Raw genomic sequence first — 19,874 nt, 5'->3', positions numbered from 1 at the left:
TCAGAGCAAATGTCATTCGGCAGAAAACCCAAATTGACGTTTGCTCCGATTGAGCTTTAAAGAATGGGTTTTTGTGGGGACAGCTTAGAGTCAAAGAAAGAAGAAGAAATGTTTGGACATGGAGCTTTTAAGCGTGGACTGTGGCTGCAAAGATCAGGGCAAAAGGGTGTGGATAAGCCATGATTTGCCTTTTCTCTAAACTATAATGTCCAAAGCCCTGAAGCCTTTCCTTGTAGGAGGGTTCTCCACCCCCCTTGATCACCTCAATTGTCCTTTTCCAGCTCTACAAAGTCATTTTTGAGTGGAGATTACCAGTCCCGAGCTGTGAGAGGCCAATCCATGAGAGGCCACCTTCACCCCCCCCAGGCTGCAGCCAGCCTTACCTTCCCCCTCTGTGACCACAGAGGGGGGTCCAGCTGGCCATGGGGCAGGAGCCCATTTTCTAGGCAGGAGAGGAACTGCAGGAGGTGCCCACCTTTCGGGAATCGCAGTGGTGGGCGCTGGATGCCGTCTTGGCTTACCAGGACAACTGTGCCCCCACTGTCTACTATTGGCAAGAGAAAGCGGGTGGGGGGAGAGAGACGGAAAAGAGGGAAGAGGTGAGAACCAGATTCTGTCCAAAGAAACCCCACTGGGCTCCAGGGGGAGCCAGAAGCATTTTGTTGCCCCCACCCCCAAATGGCCTAGGGCCACCCACACCTCTGCTTAATGTCGACAATGCACCCCTCGTGCGCACTTTAAATCCCCTCGTACATACAACAGGTTTCTGGTTTTGATGTGGAGAAGCTTTTATTCTCTTTCCAGAGAATGGGGTGCTTCTCTCCTGCTTCCCCTCCAGGTCAGTCGTGGGTGGAGCCAGAGCCCAAACTGGACTGACCACCAGACAGGGCGACCAAAGCAGATTCTGTAGCGGAACCAGCCCCTCTCTTACCTTGCTGGTGGCAGTGGAGGTAGACAATGTCCTCCAGGCGGATGGTCATGGCGTAGTCCCAGTAGATGCTGTGAGAGGGAAGAACAAAGCCCATCGGGGTCACCCTCAGAAAACTCCCTGAAGGGTCAGCCCCACATCCACCTCTAACAGGAAGAAAATGGAGTGGGAATAAGCAAAACTAAACTCCTGGCAAATGCTCAACGAAAAAAAGAGACCCATCCCAAATTCTGTGGCAGTAAGTTCCACAATATTAGAGAATCCTTCCACAGTGAGTTCTCTCACTTAAAAAAATGAAGCTGCAATTTTCACTACATCTATGCTACCAGTTTTTGTACCAATTTAGTGAATAATATTGAAGTTCTGAGTTAACATGCAATTGATGCATCATCTTTCAGACTAGCTCCCACCTGTTGGACCACTGAAATTGCAAGAGCTGGTTATGAAAATTTAGCTCACCTGTAGAGATGATGGCAGCATTGCTGATTGGCAGCTGAAGCTATCATTTAAGCTACCAGTATGGCTGGTGCAACTCTGCATAATTACATTTCAGCAGGAAACCTGGGATAACTCAGTCTGTAGAGCAGGAGACTCTTAATCTCAGGGTTGTGGGTTCAAGCAGCACATTGGGCGAAAGATTCCTGCATTGCAGGGGTTGGGCTAGATGACCCTCGGGGTCCCGTCGAACACTACAATTCTATGATTCTAAACCTGTTAAGACACCACCATTGACCATTATCTAGATATATCTTCTTATAGCTCGGGTTAAGAACTTAATTCGTTCTGGAGGTCCGTTCTTAACCTGAAACTGTTCTTAACCTGAGGTTAATCGCTGCGGCCGTGCGATTTCTGTTCTCATCCTGAGGCAAAGTTCTTAACCCGAGGTAATATTTCTGGGTTAGCAGGGTCTGTAACCTGAAGCGTCTGTAACCTGAAGCGTCTGTAACCCAAGGTGCCACTGTATACATAAACATCTAAGGCTGTTGTCATGCTCTGCAGTTCACGCAACCACCAGTAGGTAGCACTGTGAAAAAAGTGTGATGACAAACTTAGAGGCTAGCTAGGCAGCACCTGCCCAATGGGGAGGAGGGTGGCGGCCAGGGAGTAGAAGGAATGGGGTGGGGGGGGGGGAGGTTGACAAGCAACATGAGCAAGGATGGCACTTTCTCTCTCTCTCTCTCTCTCTCTCTGTGTGTGTGTGTGTTTGGCTTTGGCGGAAGGTCCAGGCTTTCGCTCAGAAAATCCCTGCTGACAACTGGCACAAAGCAGTATGAAGAGTGCCGGCCATTCTGCCTCAACCCCAGCAGAGGGTGCACTGGCTCTGACGCTGGGAGCCCTCCTCTCCTCCTAACCCTTGACGAGCACAACTAAGGACTTATTCACCTTTTCCTCCTCCCTTCCCAGGCATGATTCGCACTTGAAAGCTCTGTGTCCAGTGCTCTTTCTTCCTCCGCCCCCTCCCTGAAAAGTGCTCTTGAGTGTTAAATCACAGTGAATAGAAATCTGCATAAAACCTGAATTGCTGTTTGTTGCGTTTCAGCTTTATTGAAACGTTTAAGTGACTTAAATGTTAGAATCCTCATTCACACAAATATTCCAAATGTTAAGGCCCCTGAGAGATATTAGGAGACAGACACCCCACATTCCTCTTTCAGTTTCGGCTGAAAAGGGATTGACTGTTAAGGCACTCTGAAAATTGTAACTCTGGGAGGGGAAGAGGAGTCCCTCTGCAACTCTCAGCACCCTTCCCAAACTACACTTCCCAGAATTCTTTGGGGGTACGCCATGATTCTTTCAAGTGGAGTTGTACAGTGGTACCTCGGGTTACATACGCTTCAGGTTACATACGCTTCAGGTTACACATTCTGGCTAACCCAGAAATAGTGCTTCAGGTTAAGAACTTTGCTTCAGGATAAGAACAGAAATCGTGCTCCCGCAGCGCGGCGGCAGCAGGAGGCCCCATTAGCTAAAGTGGTGCTTCAGGTTAAGAACAGTTTCAGGTTAAGAACGGACCTCCGGAACGAATTAAGTACTTAACCCGAGGTACCACTGTAGTGCTTTAAATGGAGGAGCCTGAGTGGGCAGGACAAGCTCCGCCCCTTCAGATCCTTCTTCAAAAGGCGGTGACTGAACCTTTTGGGGTTTCATTTGCCTTTCACTTCTCTTTGCCCAGGCTTTAAAAAGTGCAGCCATGCTACCTGAGGCCTTGCAAAAGCAAACACAGGAAAGCAGGCGTTTTTCCCTTGACCTTTGGGGAAATGCAGCAGCTGGGACAACGTGCTTGAGGCCAGAATACGGAGCCCCACCCAGCGGAAGGAGGAGTCAGCAGGAATCTGGACAAGCACAGCTGCTGATAAGCAAAGTCTGCTGGATCCGGCCAGGGGCCCATCTCAGCCAGCATCCTGTTCTCACAGGGGCCAACCAGATGTCTGTGCAGGACCTGTGCACTAGAGTCGTCTCCTCACCTTCAGTTTTGAGCAGCTGGGATTCAGAAGCACAGCTGCCTCTGACTATGGAGGCAGAGCAGAGCCATGGTGGCCAGGAGCCATCGATAGCTCTCTCCTAGCGATGAATTTGTCTAAGAAGCAAAGAAAGCTCCCCCACTCTCCCACCCCTATGTAGTCCAGCCTCCTTCCTCCAGGTGCCCACAGATGTTCTGGGCTCCCCTCTGCCAAGATCTACACAGAAATCTTTATCAAACTCCTCTAATTTAAACTGCCAGGAAGCTCCAAAGCATATGACACCCTTTCAGGTCAAAATACTCCTGTCAGGTCAAAATGCAGCCATTGCAGCCTCCCCCAGCCTGGTGCCTTCCAGGTGTTTTCAACTACAACTCCCATCAACCCCAGCTAGCGCTAATGGGAGTTGCTGTCCACAGCATCTGCAAGGCATCAGGTTGAGGGAGGCTGATCAATTGTTTTCAACGTGGATAAATTCTGTGCTGCAGCAACTTAACCGCTGCAGGGACTAGCCTTTTGTTAATTTTCTTCTTTTGGAGTGGGTGACATGACTATACTTTTTCATGGAATCATAGAACTGAAGTGTTGGAAGGGACCATGAGGGTCATCCAGTCCAACCCCTTTTGCCCAACATGGGGCTCAAGCCCGCAACCCTGAGATGCTCATGCTCTACTGACTGAGCTTATAATGTTGCTGCTTACTTTAGTTTCTTTTTATGCTGCTTTTTTATCCTGTTATATGCATTAGGATAATCTATTCTCTGTGCTGCTCACCTTTTCTCATAGTCCAGATCACCCACAGAGCCATTCATCAGTTGGTTTGGGGTCCACTTGAGAGTCATGACGTCAGCAGTCTGGTGAAGGGACAAATATCCTGGGATGGACTCCATATCGTCCCGCTAAGAAAAGAGGAAAAGGAAGAAGAGTTGTTTGCTTTTTAAGTATTTTATTATTTAAATATCTATTTGGTGCTTTTTCTTTAATTATTCTGCCATACGGCAAAGAAAGGATTAGCAAAGCAAGCAGGCATCTACGGAGTCAGTCCCTTGGTCCGTCTAGCTCAGTACTGTCTGCACTGACTGGCAGCAGCTCCTCCGTGTTTCAGATGGGGGTCCTTCTCTCCCAGCCCTGCCTGGAGATACCGAGATTTGAACTTGGGACCTTCTGTATGCAAAGCAGATGCTCTGCCACTGAGTTACAGCCCATCCTGATTCCCAGAGCCTTATAATCTATAAAGACATGGAACAAAAAGAAAATGGAACAGGAGGGAGGAGGAAATCAGCAAACTCAGGTAGACGTGCTTATTTATGAATTCTTCTAATGGGCTGCTGGGCCAGAAAAATGCCGTGAAAGGACATGCCCAACGAGGCTGGTTGGACGGCCCTGGCCCTTCTCTCCGCTCCTCTCCTGCCACCTGATGGAACAGCTGCTGCCAGGTGACCCTGGGTTCATCTAGCTCAGTATTGTCTACACCAGGCTTCCTCAACCTCGGCCCTCCAGATGTTTTGAGACTACAATTCCCATCATCCCTGACCACTGGCCCTGCTAGCTAGGGATCATGGGAGTTGTAGGCCAAAAGCATCTGGAGGGCCGAGTTTGAGGAAGCCTGGTCTACACTGACTAGCAGGGGATCTCCCAGCTGGACCTGGAGATGCTGGGGATTGAACCTGGGACTTCTGTACATAAAGCTCAACATATGTAGATTTTATGCAAATTTGACCTATGTGCCGTTCTTTAAGTACCTAGCAATGTCATTGCCAGGCAAGCCTCCCATCCAGGCACTGACCAGACCTGGCCCTGCTTAGCTTCGGGAAAGTGCCCCCCCGGACCGCACTCTGGGAGTCAACTCAAGCTGAATGGCTTACAGCACAATCCTACTAGACATGCCCATTCCAGGATCTGCTAGATGTGTACAGGGGAACCTGTGACAGCCTAGCTAATGTTATACTGTTATAGCCAAGGGTCAAACACCCTCTGGGGGTCTGTTCTGCATCTTGAAAATCTCTGTTAAAAAATTAAGAGGCCAGTTTCCAGCTCTTATGACTGAGGGGCCATGACATTACAGAGCCCAGAGGGTTACAAAGAGAGATTTCTACTCACTCCATGGTTGGGGGTGGGGAGAGAAATTGCTAGCATTCTGCAAATTTCCTGAGTTCTCATCACAGCTAGCATAACTGTATGTATGCTCAGTGTTTCAGCAGTGATCATTTGACCATGTACAGATAGGTAGCCGTGTTGGTCTGCCATAGTCAAAACAAAAAAATTTTTTTCCTTCCAGTAGCACCTTAAAGACCAACTAAGTTAGTTCTTGGTATGAGCTTTCGTGTGCATGCACACTTCTTCAGATATACAGATACTTCTTCAGATACATTTGACCATGGTAAAAGATTTATGGTGCTTCCCACCTTTGCTAGTGGCTACTAGATTTGGTTTCAAAGCAAGCCCTTTCTGACCCAGAGATGCTACTGTCTTTGCTCTACTCACCGGCTGCACCAAGACATTATTTTTGCCGTATAAGAGTGTGGCTCTGGAGTTCTGGTGCAGCGACTCAACGTAGTCTCTGGCTGAGAGAGATAGCCGGTCGTCCATGCTTCCACTGGAATGCCTCTTCTGAATCTAGGAGAATCCAGCCAGGAAATCAACTTGGAACCAGTTTCCCTGTTAGGTTGCCTTACCTGCCATATGCACCCACTTAACCACTATGATCTGCAGAACTGGCACTGCGACTGGCACCACGTAATACTTGTTCTGCTTTTGTAAGAATCAATATTTTAGTACGGCAGCACCCGAACACTTTGGAAGTCCCTGCCTATTGACATCAGGCAGGCACCTCCACCGTACTCTTTTCAGCGCATGCTAAAAATGTTTTTGTTTAGACAAGGCTACCCAGACATGTAGAATGTTGATGGATGTTTTAATCGGTTTTTAGCTGGTTGCTGATTTTATCTTTTGAATGTTTTAGAGTGCTGTCTTTAATGATGATTTTAATGTGTTGGTCATGAACCTTCCCCACAACATGCATGACTCAAAGACATCAATAGCCTCACATGTGCATGTGCACACATGCCCCACAGTCCTAGCTGCTTCCCTGCAGCTTCTGAAACCTACACAGAGAGCTGGGCGTTTGGTGGGCGAGTCTTGGCGGCAGTGAGAGCTGTGGATTCGGTGGCGCTGGACCAGCTCGTCAGCCGAGGGGTCGGTCCAGAAATGGTCGGCGGTCTTCATCTTGGTGTACTCCAGTGCACAAGGTCCCACTGTGGAAGGAGGCAATAGGCAGGGCAGGCAGAGGAAACAAGGAGAGCAAGCTGGTAGGCGGCCGTCCCCCATTTGCCGCTGCTCCCCAAACACACAGACACCCCCCCCCCCCGCTTTGGTCCAGCTCAACAGCTGGACCAAATTCCAGAGCACTGAATTAATCAGGAAAATCCCAGAAGGTCGGAGTACCAGTGTGTGCAGCATGCCCTTGATGCAAGAACCCAAAACCTTGAGACACCATAATGAAGAACATGAGAACACAAGGAGAGCCTGCTGAATCAGGCCGATGGCCCACTGAGTTCAGCATTCTGTTTGCCATCAGCCAGATGCCCCAAAGTGAAACCCACAAGCAGTGCCTGAGCACAAGTTCTCTCTCCCTCCTGCAGCTTCCGGCAACTGGGATTCAGATGCATTTACTGCCTCCAGCTGTGAAGGCAGAGCAGAGCCATTGCGGCTAGGAGCCACTGATAGCCTTTATCTCCATGAATCTGCCCAATCCCAGTTGGTGGCCATCACTGCCTCCTGTGGGAGGGAGTTCTATAGTTTAACCACGCGCTGCGTGAAGAAGGACTTTCTTGCATCTCTCTTCAATCTTCCCACATTCATCTTCAAGGGATGTCCACATGTTCTAGCGTTATGAGAGAGGAAGAAACATTTTTCTCTACCCACTTTCTCCAGGGTTCCAGTTGGGGGCACTGGGGAGCAGGTATGCCCCCCCCCATTTCCCTGAAGGCATCCCCATCTCTTCTCTCCATTCATTAGAGGAAGCAGAAAACAGCCAAGGGGGAAACCTAGCTGATACAGGGTCCCCCTCCCTACAATAAGATATACTGAGGAGTGGGGGCTCTTATTGCCTAGAGCAGGGTTTCCCAAACCTGAGTCTCCAACTGATCTAGAGCAAGGGCAGGGAACCTGAGACTCTCCCCAGACCATGCTCCCACTCCAGACAACGAATGCCCCACCCCATCTCCACCCCCTTCTCAGGTGTTCCTGCTCCACTGGAAGGTATCCTGGAACTGCAATAATTATTCTGTTTGCTTCCATGGAAACCTCTGACTTTTGCTGAAATGTAGCCAGGCAGGAGTTTCACCCTTGGCTCTGTGCCCCATGCACTTCTACCTCTGGTCCTGCCCAACTGCAAGTACCTACTCTAAAAGACTTTATCTGTATAACTTGAAAATTCACTCCCAGCATCTCGAACACAAGCAAAGTATTGCTCCAAAACAGTCAGGTTTTACCACTCAACAGCACTTCAGAAAAGCACATTTGTCAGCCCCAAAGTACATCAGGGTGTCAGCGCAGAAGCAAGCGAAGCCACATTACCCAGCAAAGAGGCAAGGATTGGCCCATCAACTGGATCCATCAGCAGGGCTTCCTTCTCATAGTATTTGCTGTACAGACAGAAAACAAGGAGAGAGAGAGAAAGGCTTTAATAACCCCAGGAAGGGTATGGTGTGTGCATCTTCCTCCCAGGAAACATTTCTCCAGCGCTCTACAGCTTCCCTGGCTGCCCACACCTCCCTGTCCAAAATTCCCTGTGGGAGGAGGGACCCAATGACATCATCACTTTCATTGGGGGCACCCAGTAAGGCTGCCAGCTGCAGGATAAGGGTAAGGATGAAACGGTGAAATCTGCTATGATTAAATGGGCACAAGATGTTGGACACAACATTATGATGGCTGACTGGGAACAGTTATGGACCACAGGTATGAAGTTCACGGCATGCAATGCCTTAAGAGAGAATATAATGAAAATGATATACAGGTGGTACATGACACTAGTCAAGCTTGCAAAAATTTATCATTTGCCCGATAATAAATGTTGGAAATGTAAAGAGACTGAAGGCACATTCTTTCACCTTTGGTGGACACGCCCAAGGATTAAGGCTTTCTGGGAGATGATCTATAACGAAATGAAAAAGGTATTTAAATATACCTTTCTGAAGAAACCAGAGGCCTTTCTCCTGGGCATGGTCGGCCAATTGGTACCAAAGAAGGATAGAACTTTCTTTATGTATGCTACAACAGCAGCAAGAATACTTATCGCAAAGTATTGGAAGACACAAGATCTACCCACCCGGGAAGAATGACAGATGAAGGTGATGGACTACATGGAACTGGCGGAAATGACTGGCAGAATCCGAGACCAGGGAGAAGAGTCGGTGGAGGAAGATTGGAAGAAATTTAAAGACTATTTACAGAAACATTGCAAAATTAATGAATGTTAGAATGATGTAGGAATGAATTTATGTGATTTTAGCAGAAATGCTACTAAGATTTAGGAAAAATAGACTGTTAATTGGTGAAAGGAGGGAAAGTAAAGTTATATTAATATCAAGATAAATTTACGGGACAAAAATTTGAAAAGAGGGAAAGGATTTGCTGAAATGGATAATTGACTTAGAATACAAAAAAGGGAGGTGTGAGGAGGTCAGGGAAATAAGCTAATGAAAGATAAGTAATGGGAAGATTTGCTGTATTTTTTCTTGATTTTTCTTTTTGCTTAATGGATTTCAATTCTCTGTTCTTTCTTTCTGATTTTTCTTTTTTCTTTTTTGTATTTTATCTTTTCTTGTTTAAAATGATGTTTTTTTATTTTTCTTTTTGTACTTCTAAAAACTTTAATAAATATCTTATATATAAAAAAAGGGTAAGGGTAAGGACCCTCACAGCCACCCCTGGGCCAATTTACCAATAAGGTCAGCACCCCCAAAACCCATGAGAATCTCACCAAAATTTCCTCTCCCCCTTGTTAACTTCCAAATGTAATTTCTCTCATTAATTGATGGAGCATGGTTGGGGGGAAATAATGGGGTGAGGGCTTTTTTTAAGCACAGCACTGCATTTAACATACCGCTGGGTAATCCTCCAGTTGCCTCTGCATGCCAGTAAAAGTGAAAATTCTCCAGCACTGAACTAGGCTATTGTATGACCATTAATCTGCTCACTGAAAATTATGAGCTTGGCTTAAGCTAGGATACCATTTTATCAGTCTGTTGGAAAAGGAGCTGAGAAGGAAACAGGCTTGAATTAACACAAATGACAGGATTTAAATTCTGCTGTTGCCAGAGCCTCCTTTCAGTCTGGCCTGCAGGGGACTAAAATTCAGCATGATGCAACATCAGTGAGGCTCCCTCCTGCCTTTCCCTGTAGCTATAATGCTTTTAAAGCACACAGGTTAAAGGCAGTGATGTCCTTCTCTACCACATCCATGCCCAAAAGGAAGGCACAGATTTCTTTGCAGAGGTAGATCTAAATGGCTGTCCCGAATACACCACCTTATTTGAAGGGCGCTAATTGGAGGAGACTTTTTCAGTGATCATACAGGCCCTGACACAGTTTGGGATGGGGGCAGTTTTAGAGGCTGCCATGACAGAAGTGGGAGCTTCTTACTTTTCTCTATCTCCTTCCCCACCACCCAATGCCTTCTTCCTTTTTATATTCTTTTTAAATGACAGCACCTTTTAAGAAGTTAAAGAGAGAGAAAAAAGGGGGGAAAGATAAGAAGCTTTCCCACTACAAGAAGCCCACTCCACTCCCTTCCAAAATCACAAATTATCTTGCGCTGCCCAATTCTCCTCCTGATCTGTGTTTGCCCAAGGAGACCCAGAGACAGAGCTCCACCCACCTGGCCCCAGCCAGGGAGAATCCAGCACCCCACTAGACCACATCCCTTGCTGGCTAGCTTTGACCAGCAGCTGAGAATGTTGAGCCCCCATCAGAAGACATGATACAATACTCAATTGCAGCACCTAAAATTTAGGCAAAATGCCTTCAGCCCAAGGGCAACAAGCTGTTCTGCAGTACTTGCAGTCTGGTGTTAACCACAAAGAGACATGTTTTTATCTTTAATAGAATTGTGTTGGCTTCTGTACATTGTATAGTTTATAGCTATGTTCATAGTGGTTTTGAATATCACTAGATATTATTAAAGTTTTGCCTTTTATTTATTTATTAATTTGCTTGTTTATTTGATTTCTACTCTACCTTCTAATCCAGAGAGATTCCTTTTTTTTAAAGAAATATTTATTAAGATTTTACAAAGACAAATATACAAAAACACATAATAATAATAATAATAAAAATAAGTAAAACATACAGAAGAAACAAGAAAAATTAAAAACATTTATTTTTCATAACTTAAAACTCATTTGCTTGTTTCATTGACTTCCTCACACCTCCCCTTCTTGTATTCCCATTTAACTAATCAAATCAGCAAATCCTTACCCTCTTTCATTTATCTTATATATATAATTTAACATTTTATAACTCAGTATTTTCATCCATTATCAATTCATTTTTCCATATTCTTAAAGCATTACAGCTGGAAACCACTTAATTTCTATCCAACATCATTCTAACATTCATTAATTTTGCAATATTTCTGTAGGTAGTCTTTAAATGTCTTCCAATCTTCTTCCACAGCCTCTTCTCCCTGGTCCCGGATTCTGCCAGTCATTTCTGCCAGTCCCATATAATCCATCATCTTCATCTGCCATTCTTCCAAAGTGGGTAAATCTTGTGTCTTCCAATACTTCGCAATAAGTATTCTTGCTGCTGTTGTAGCGTGCATAAAAAAAGTTCTGTCCTTCTTTGGCACCAATTGGCCGACAATGCCCAGAAGAAAGGCCTCTGGTTTCTTCAGGAAGGTATATTTAAATACCTTTTTCATTTCATTATAGATCATTTCCCAGAAAGCCTTAATCCTTGGGCACGTCCACCAAAGGTGAAAGAATGTACCTTCAGTTTCTTTACATTTCCAACATTTATTATCGGGCAAGTGATATATTTTTGCAAGCTTGACTGGGGTCATGTACCACCTATATATCATTTTCATAATATTCTCTCTTAAGGCATTACATGCCGTAAATTTCATACCGGTGGTCCACAACTGTTCCCAGTCAGCAAACATAATGTTATGTCCAACATCTTGTGCCCATTTAATCATAGCAGATTTCACCGTTTCATCCTGAGTATTCCATTTCAACAGCAAGTTATACATCCTTGACAAAATCTTAGTTTTGGGTTCTAACAGTTCTGTTTCTAATTTTGATTTTTCCACCTGGAAACCAATTTTCTTGTCCAAGTTATATGCCTCCATTATCTGATAGTAATTAAGCCAATCTCGCACTTTGTTTTTTAGTTTCTCAAAACTCTGCAATTTTAGCCTATCTCCCTCTTGTTCCAAAATTTCCCAATATTTCGGCCATTTGGCCTCCATATTGAGCTTTTTTTGAGCTTTTGCTTCCATTGGTGACAGCCACCTTCGTGTTTTATTTTCCAATAAATCCTTATATCTTGTCCAAATATTGAACAAAGCTTTCCTGACAATATGGTTCTTAAATGCTTTATGTGCTTTAACCTTGTTCTCAAGAAGCAGCCAGGCTTTCAGCCAGCAAAATGCTGCTGATACATAGTAAAGTTTAAAGTCTGGCAAGGCAAATCCACCCCTTTCCTTTGCATCAGTTAATATCTTGAATTTTATTCTGGGCTTCTTGCCCTGCCAGACAAATCTAGATATGTCTTTCTGCCACTTCTTGAAACAGTCCATCTTGTCCACAATTTGCAGTGTTTGAAACAAAAACAGCATTCTAGGCAATACATTCATCTTTATGGCTGCAATTCGACCCAACAAGGAAAGCTTCAGATTTGACCAAATTTCTAAGTCTTTTTTCACTTCCGTCCAACATTTTTCATAATTATCTTTAAATAAGTTCCCATTCTTTGCTGTCATGTTAATCCCCAAGTATTTCACTTTCTTGACCACATTCAAACCTGTCTCATTCTGAAACCTCTCTCTTTCAATCGGTGTTAAATTTTTCTCTAAAACCTTAGTTTTTGACTTGTTCAATTTGAATCCTGCCACTTGACCAAATTCTTGAATTAGTTCTAAAACCCTTTTAGTACTAGATTCTGGCTCCTGTAACGTCAATACTAAATCATCTGCAAATGCTCTCAATTTATACTGTTTAGCTCCGACCTGTGAGATTCCAAGGTGACTTATTTTATTTATTTTTATATTTTAAAACCTAAGGGGGTAAAGTATCTCTCCCCAGCTCAACCGGACATGCTCAGAAACAAAATGTTGTGCATCAGTTGGGAAGTAAAAATGGAAAACTACTCAAACCTCCAGCAACTTATAATATCATAACCTCAAAAAACATTCCTGCTTTGCGGGGGGGGGGGGGGGGAGGGCACTGCAACATTTTGCTGCAGGCTCTTCTTGTCCAACAGAACACAGTTTCAGACATGCTTTCCAAATGGCCTAAAACAACCTCTGGATCTCCACAAATTGATCAGGCACATGGGGAATTCATCACAACACCTACTTCCCATGTGAAGTCCAATGAACCCAGATGCTGAAAAGACCAAAGTTTCACTGTGCAAACGAACCTTACGGATGTCTCCTGCAGGAGCAGAGGCAGGCAAAGGAAACTGCTGCCATTCATTGTCTCTCTTTACCTGCTGTTTTCCACCAAGTGGAGCACTATTTTGTCCAGGACCTTTTCAAAAAGTGCCGTCCGGATCCAGAGGTGCTTGATGGCCTGCGGGGAGAGGCTGGGGAGCTTGGAAGCCTTGCGTGTGCTCTCCTGGACACCCGGGCTCTGGTTTCGCCTTAGGGAAGAAGGGAGAACAAGTCCCACATTCACCCACATCTGTGGCCGGCCAAAATCTCCCAGAAAGACATGCACAAAGTTGATGCACTCATCTATTTACTGGACATATTTGCTTACAAAAGGATATAACCCAGGTTTTTAAGAATGTGGAAGGAAAATTGCAGCAAAAGAAGGCCTAATCTGCACAGACCAATTTGGGGCTAAATCAGAGGCTACTTTTTCATGTCACAAAAATTATTGGTCCAGGAGTCTCAGCATCGTCATTGTTTATTTGGATGCTGCCATTCCAGAACAAACTATGTTCAAGGTGGCTCACAAATAAAAAAATAATTACATAATTTACCAAGTTACAAAATATAACAAAATTTAAACAATGAACAATTAATGAGAACACCCATGAAGAAATAATGAATAAAATCAAACAATCCTCTTACAGTAAATAAAAATACCACCATAAAATCACATAAGTCTTGCGCTAGCAACCCAGGTCCAATGGCCCTCCAGACTTCTCCAGGGGCCTGATGCTGGGGATTAAATGCAAGGGCCAAAGCTCTCCTTCTGCTGCTTGAAGCCCCATTCCAGCTGATGTCTGGCCATGTCTCAGCCCCATGCGCACACCCAGGCTCAGAGCATAGACTTACACATTCTCAATGAGCTGCTCCAGGTCCTGCACCTTCCGGGACAATTCCTCAGCAGGAGGAAAGCTCTTCCCCACCTTCATGAACAGGGCAGCAATCTTGTTGCTGCGCAGGAAGCCCGCCGCCCGCCGCTTGAGGCCGTGGAGGACACAGGCTTCAACGGCAGCTGGAAGGAGACAAGAGAGAGGGGCCAGATGGTGCATTAGGAGGGAGCAGTGAGGCAGTCAAGTTCGCTGATGATGGGAAGTTGTTAAAAAAGAGATTGCAAAGAGCTCCAAAAGAATGTTTCCAAAGTGAGAAAATGGGTGGTAAAACTGGCAAATGATATTCAGTGAAATGTGTAAAGTGATACATGTGGGACCAAAATGTCTTAATTGCCCGTACATGTGCACGGGGTCTGAACTAGCGATGACTGACCAGGAGCGAGACCTTGGGTCTCAATGAAGATGTCACTCCAAAGTGCAATGGCTGTGAAAAAGGCAAATTCCATGCTAGGGATCATTAGGAAAGGAATTGAAAATAAAACTGCTGGCATCATAATGCTGAAAACTATGGTGCAACTGCACTTTGAATCCTGTGTCCAGTTCTGGTTGCCTCGCCTCAAAAAGGATATTGTAGAGTTGGAAAAGGTTCAGAAAAAGGCAACCAGAATGATCCAAGGAAAAGAGGGACTCCTCTATAAATAAAGGTTGCAGAGTTTGAGACTTTTTAGTTGAGAGAAAAGGCGAGTAAGAGGAGACAGGATTGAAGTTCATAAAATGATGAACAGAAAGTGGACAGAGAAAACTGTTTCTCCCTCTCTCATACCACAGGCCACTGTGAGAACAGGATGCGGGACAAAATCCACAAGGTCCTTCTTATGTTCTTTTATTATGATAATTTTTATTAATTTTTCATTAATAACAATCCAATGGAGGCCACATTAATACAATACCAAATCATGCCAAATCACAATACAATCAAAAGAACCAATTAATCAGTTCCGAAATCAACATTTTTGGATGACTTCCCATGTTCCGGCTATCAGGAGTTGATGTTATTGATGTTATTCCTTGATCCTGCGCCAATTCTCTTAATTAGTCCAAGTTCCACAATTCCGATCTTAATCCTTTGTGGGGGTTTTTGCAGCCATTGATGTGACCACTTTCGAACGTATTTAATAAATCCATATCCATTCAACTGCAGAGGGAGTTTTATATCCTGTAGCTGTGTAAAATATTTATTTACCTTCTTTCTCCCCCCCCCTTCCTGTTCTAATCAGCCCCTCCTTCGAGAACTGATTTCTACGTGCGACACGTCTCCATTTTGTCCCATCCGAAAGCATTCCAGAGCCCGGCCACGGCTTCTGGCCTACTTCCAGTGTTTATCTCCCTGTTCCTTCTAACGAGCTGGTGACTTGCCAAAACCATAATAAATCAGAATCAGAGCTCTCTTTAACGGGCAATGTCACAAATCATCACAGTATTTCACACAGTCTATTCTTTTAAGTACTCCATAAAGAAAAGAGTCCCATGGACTGCAAAAAGCTCAAACCTATCCATTCTGAAGGAAATCGACCCTGAGTGCTCACTGGAAGGACAGATCGTGAAGCTGAGGCTCTGGCCACCTCATGAGAAGAGAAGACTCTCTGGAAAAAACTCTGATGTTGGGTAAGATTGAGGGCACAAGGAGAAGGGGACGACGGAGGAAGAGATGGTTGGACAGTGTTATAGAAACGACCAACATGAATTTGACGAAACTGTGGGAGGCAGTGGAAAACAGGAGTGCCTGATGTGCTCTGGTCCATGGGGTCATGAAGAGTCGGACACGACTACTCTACTAAACAACAACAACGAAGAAAATTATAGGTTCTTGTTGAATCCCTCTAGCATTCCATATATAGTTGTAATTCATTAATAATTTCATTCCATTAATAATTGATTCTTCTTCAGTGAAGACTTGCCAAATCATAGCACAACAAATACACAAAGAGAACAAAGGCTCCTCCTCACTTACGTAGCATTCCAATTATGATAACGAAAGTCCTCTCCAGATCAAAACCTTGGCACCCAGTGGCTGATTCATTTAGCAGGTTATCTTTCTCCTTCTTCCAAAACACATGTTTCTTATGTCCAAAATCAGATACATTTTACAAAAAACAGAGATACCGCCGTTCATGGCAACCGCCTTGGGGAGTTTCCAATACGTGCAGTGCTATGCACTCTGCGTCCCTGCCCCTGCATTCCATCGGAGCGAGAAGCAGTTATCGGACAATCCACGAGGGAAAGCTCTCCCCCCAACCTGGGGGGCGGGGCTTGCAAGGATAATTACTCCCATATCCTTAACTAACTGCATGGCTGGCATCCATTACTGCGGGAACAGCTGTTTGCCATGGCAGCTGTGGCGGAAGTGGTCCATCCTATGTTCATCTTACCACCTGTTCACACTCTTATCAGTTCTGCAGAGAGATCAGCTCCAACAAACACCTCCTGATGCCCTGAAATGACCTCCATTCCAGATTATCCTTATAAGAAAGCACTATTCCACTTTAGCGTTTGGTGCCAGAGTTGAGATTTCCCTCCTCTTCCCTCCCTGCCCCTTTCTTCTTTTGTGTCCTGTCTTTAATCTGTGAGTCTGACAGCTGGGACTGCCATGTTTCTGAGCAATTGTACGCAAGCTGCTCTGGTAGCTGTTTTGGCTGAAGTGCAAAGAGCAAACACTGTAGAAAAGTAAAATAAACGGCAACGCTCTAGAGATTGCACTTCAACAATTGGAAGTTCAGAAAAGCTCCTCCCTAAGCTGTCCAAGCCCATCTTTGCCACAACATTGTCAGTCCCCGGATATCAATGCCAGCTTGGACCCACCAGCTTGGCGCAACCTGTGACCTCAACCAGGTACCCAAAGACCATTTACCACCTGCTGCTGGGGGGACTCCAACTCCACTTTGATCCTTCTCAGAACATAAGAACTTGGGAAGAGCCGGCTCTAACAGGCCTACAGCCCAGCATCCAGTTCTCACAGTGGCCAAGCAGATGCCCCAGTAGGAAGCCACAAGCAGTTTTGGGACACAAAAGCAATACCCTCTCCTCCTGTGGCTTCCAGCAACTGGGATTCAGAAGCATTGCTACCTCCAACTGTGGCGGTCAGAGCATGGCCATTGTGGCTGGTAGCCATTGATAGCCCTCTCCTCCATGAATTTGTCTCATCCTCCTTTAAAGACATCTAAGTCGGCGGCCATCACTGCCTCCTGTGGGAGTGAGTTCCATAGTTTAACTACGCACAGGGTGAAGAAGTCTGTCCATTTGTCTGTTCTGAATCTTCCAACACCCAGCTTCCTTGGATGTCCACGAGTGAAGGAGATGCTGATGTCTCCAATTATCACCCAAGGCTGACATTGCCCAGAACCAGGACAGAGGCATCTTCCCTACTGGCACTCTTGCCCTTGGGTAGCAGAGGTCCACAGCATGAGCCAGGGAGAGCACTTGCCTTGCAGGCCCCCAAGTCTTTCCAATGCTGTTGTGAATTCATTTGCCTTCCCTGCTGCGGGTGACAGTGCGGCTCCGTCTCTCTGGAGTCCAATGGGGGGGCAGGGGGGAGCCAGACAGAGTAAATTAGCATTTTGGGTCTGAATTATTTTCAGCTTTGGCAAGCTGCAGTGTTTCCAACCCATTCAGCTGCCAGCAAGCTCCCTTATCAGCAGACAGCATGGCAGCCCACAGCATAGCGGGGGGAAGAAACAGCAGAAGCTACCTAGAATCATAGAATTGTAGACTTGGAAGGGAACCCCAAAGGCCATCCAGCCCAACCCCCACAATCCCCACTTACCCTCCTCTGAAGAAAAAACATGCTTCCTCTGTTACAGCCCATTTCATAAGGCTTCAAAATGACAAATCAAATAATTTTTGCTGATTAACTGACAGAAGCTCAGTAAAATTTGTGAGGGCAACTTGCAAACTCAGGGAACACTGGTTCATTTTCGTAGGCTACTTTGCTTCTGGTGTGTTACTGTCAGTTGCGAATGAACGAGAACATATTCAAGGGGTTAGTGCTCAAAAAGAGTGCTTCTTCAAACAAGGAAAAGTCATTGTCAGTTATCTAAAAAAGGGGGCACTGACACTGCTGTTTTGGTGACAAGTCTGGGGTGGAGCTCCCTGACCCACCACTCACAGGTCAAATTTGATAGGTGGGTGGAACAGACAGACAAACCCCTTCCCAAAATATCTAGTACAGTGGTACCTCGGGTTACATACGCTTCAGGTTACATACGCTTCAGGTTACAGACTCTGCTAACCCAGAAATAGTACCTCGGATTAAGAACAGTTTCAGGTCCGTACTTAACCTGAAGCACCACTTTAGCTAATGGGGCCTCCCGCTGCCGCCGCGCCGCCAGAGCATGATTTCTGTTCTCACCCTGAAGCAAAGTTCTTAACCCGAGGTAATATTTCTGGGTTAGCAGAGTCTGTAACCTGAAGCGTATGTAACCTGAAGCGTATGTAACCCGAGGTACCACTGTACAGGCATGTTCGAAGTTTGTTTCAGGGGCCTGGCTGGATGATGAAGAGTGGTGGGAGGCACTAGCCCAAGAACCCCCCAGAGATGACACAGAAGAAGATGACTTAGACCCAGGACACCAATGGTGGAACTTGGAAAACCAGTCTGTGGGACTTCCGGTCAGCGCCAGCGATCGTAATGGCGGATTTCCTCTGAACTCCGGAGGAAATCGGCTTCGTGGAGCTGGGGTTCTACCGCTACGGCGAAGCGGCGACCCGAAAAAAATCACAGGCGGGGAAGCCTGTGAACTGAAGGCTCGGCGGGCTCCATTTGCGCTCCCCCCCCCGCTGCAAAGGAGCCTTTTTAAAGGCTCCGGAACGGACCAGGGGTGAGGGGTGCGGAGCTGAGAGCTGTCTACCCGTCTCCGCGAAGTGAAGCCGCACAGCCAGGGTCGGAGAGCGCTGATTTCTTTACTGGCTAATTGGACTTGAAAACAACTACCCGTGAGTAGGATTTTGACATATATTTGGAAGAAAATTACTAAAGAATTTGGCCGAAACGGGAAAGGTAAAAACAGGAAGTCTGCCTTCCCGGACTGTTAACAGATCAAAAGTAAAGAGACTGTAAAGCTGGGACTAAGAAAGACGAGTTCTCGGAAGGATTAAAATCCAGCATCTAAAGAGGAAAACTACCCCACTGTTAGCAGGAACAGTGGGGAGACACTTGAAAGATATTTGACCTGCAAGGAAAGGAAACTTTAAAATATATCTGCTGACTTAAAAACCTGGGAACGGACTGCCTATGACAGGGAAGCCGATCAGAGGGAACTGTCAAAAGGAGAGTGGAAATAAAAGTTTGATTTAGCTCTGCAAAGGATATAGTGTGGATAAAATATCTGGGAAACGAAGGTAACATTTTGGGACTAAAAATTTGATACTAAGATACTGGGACTTTATTAGAACATCATTTGTTATAAAGTTGCAATAAGAAGTTGGATTTGTGACCCCTAGAGGCGACTATGTTGCAATAACATTCTAGACAACAAGTATTGCTGTGGGAAAATTTCTACTTTACCCAAACAAATTCTCCAAGTGTGTGACTGACCTTGGGAGTGTATGTGACTGTTATGGCAGATGATAAAAAAGCAGAGTTGACACAGGAAAAAACTACCAGGTCCAGAAGACAATACAAAGTTGACACTACAAGAAGGCCTTCAATAGGGGGTGTAGCGGGCACAGCAGGAGCTGCTGCCCCACAGGTAAAATTAAAGGTTATGTCAACTGATGAACTTTTGGCCCAAGCATTGGGTAGGATTGATGCATCTTTGGAGAAGTTGGCCAACAAGGTTGAAGAGACAAACAAACAAGTAGCAGAGGCTTGCGCAAAAATTGATGCGAACACCTCAAGCATTAATTTGAATACTTCAAGTATCAATGAACTAGGGAAAAAGGTGAACTCTAATACACAGTCTATTGAAAAATTACTGGAAGAATCAGCTTCAACCAGAA

General features: G+C 45.4%; 1 protein-coding gene across 1 annotated transcript in view; it reads right to left on the bottom strand.

Moving 5' to 3' along the window:
• The window catches only part of SGSM1 (small G protein signaling modulator 1), a 96,653-nt gene that overhangs the window by 48,676 nt on the left and 28,103 nt on the right, over nucleotides 1-19,874 (bottom strand). The window contains exons 3-10 of the mRNA XM_083583816.1: nucleotides 13,900-14,062; nucleotides 13,104-13,256; nucleotides 7,965-8,032; nucleotides 6,495-6,640; nucleotides 5,871-6,002; nucleotides 4,161-4,285; nucleotides 932-999; nucleotides 384-547 (exon numbers count right to left, since the gene is read on the bottom strand). Of these exons, the coding sequence (XP_083439942.1) occupies nucleotides 384-547; nucleotides 932-999; nucleotides 4,161-4,285; nucleotides 5,871-6,002; nucleotides 6,495-6,640; nucleotides 7,965-8,032; nucleotides 13,104-13,256; nucleotides 13,900-14,062 (1,019 nt within the window). The remainder of the gene's footprint in view (nucleotides 1-383; nucleotides 548-931; nucleotides 1,000-4,160; nucleotides 4,286-5,870; nucleotides 6,003-6,494; nucleotides 6,641-7,964; nucleotides 8,033-13,103; nucleotides 13,257-13,899; nucleotides 14,063-19,874) is intronic.

This window comes from Podarcis filfolensis (assembly GCF_964270895.1).
Source record: "Podarcis filfolensis genome assembly, chromosome: 13".
Lineage (NCBI taxonomy): Eukaryota > Metazoa > Chordata > Lepidosauria > Squamata > Lacertidae > Podarcis > Podarcis filfolensis.
The sequence above is the reverse complement of the archived record's forward strand: the minus strand, read 5'-3'. Positions and strand labels throughout refer to the sequence as shown.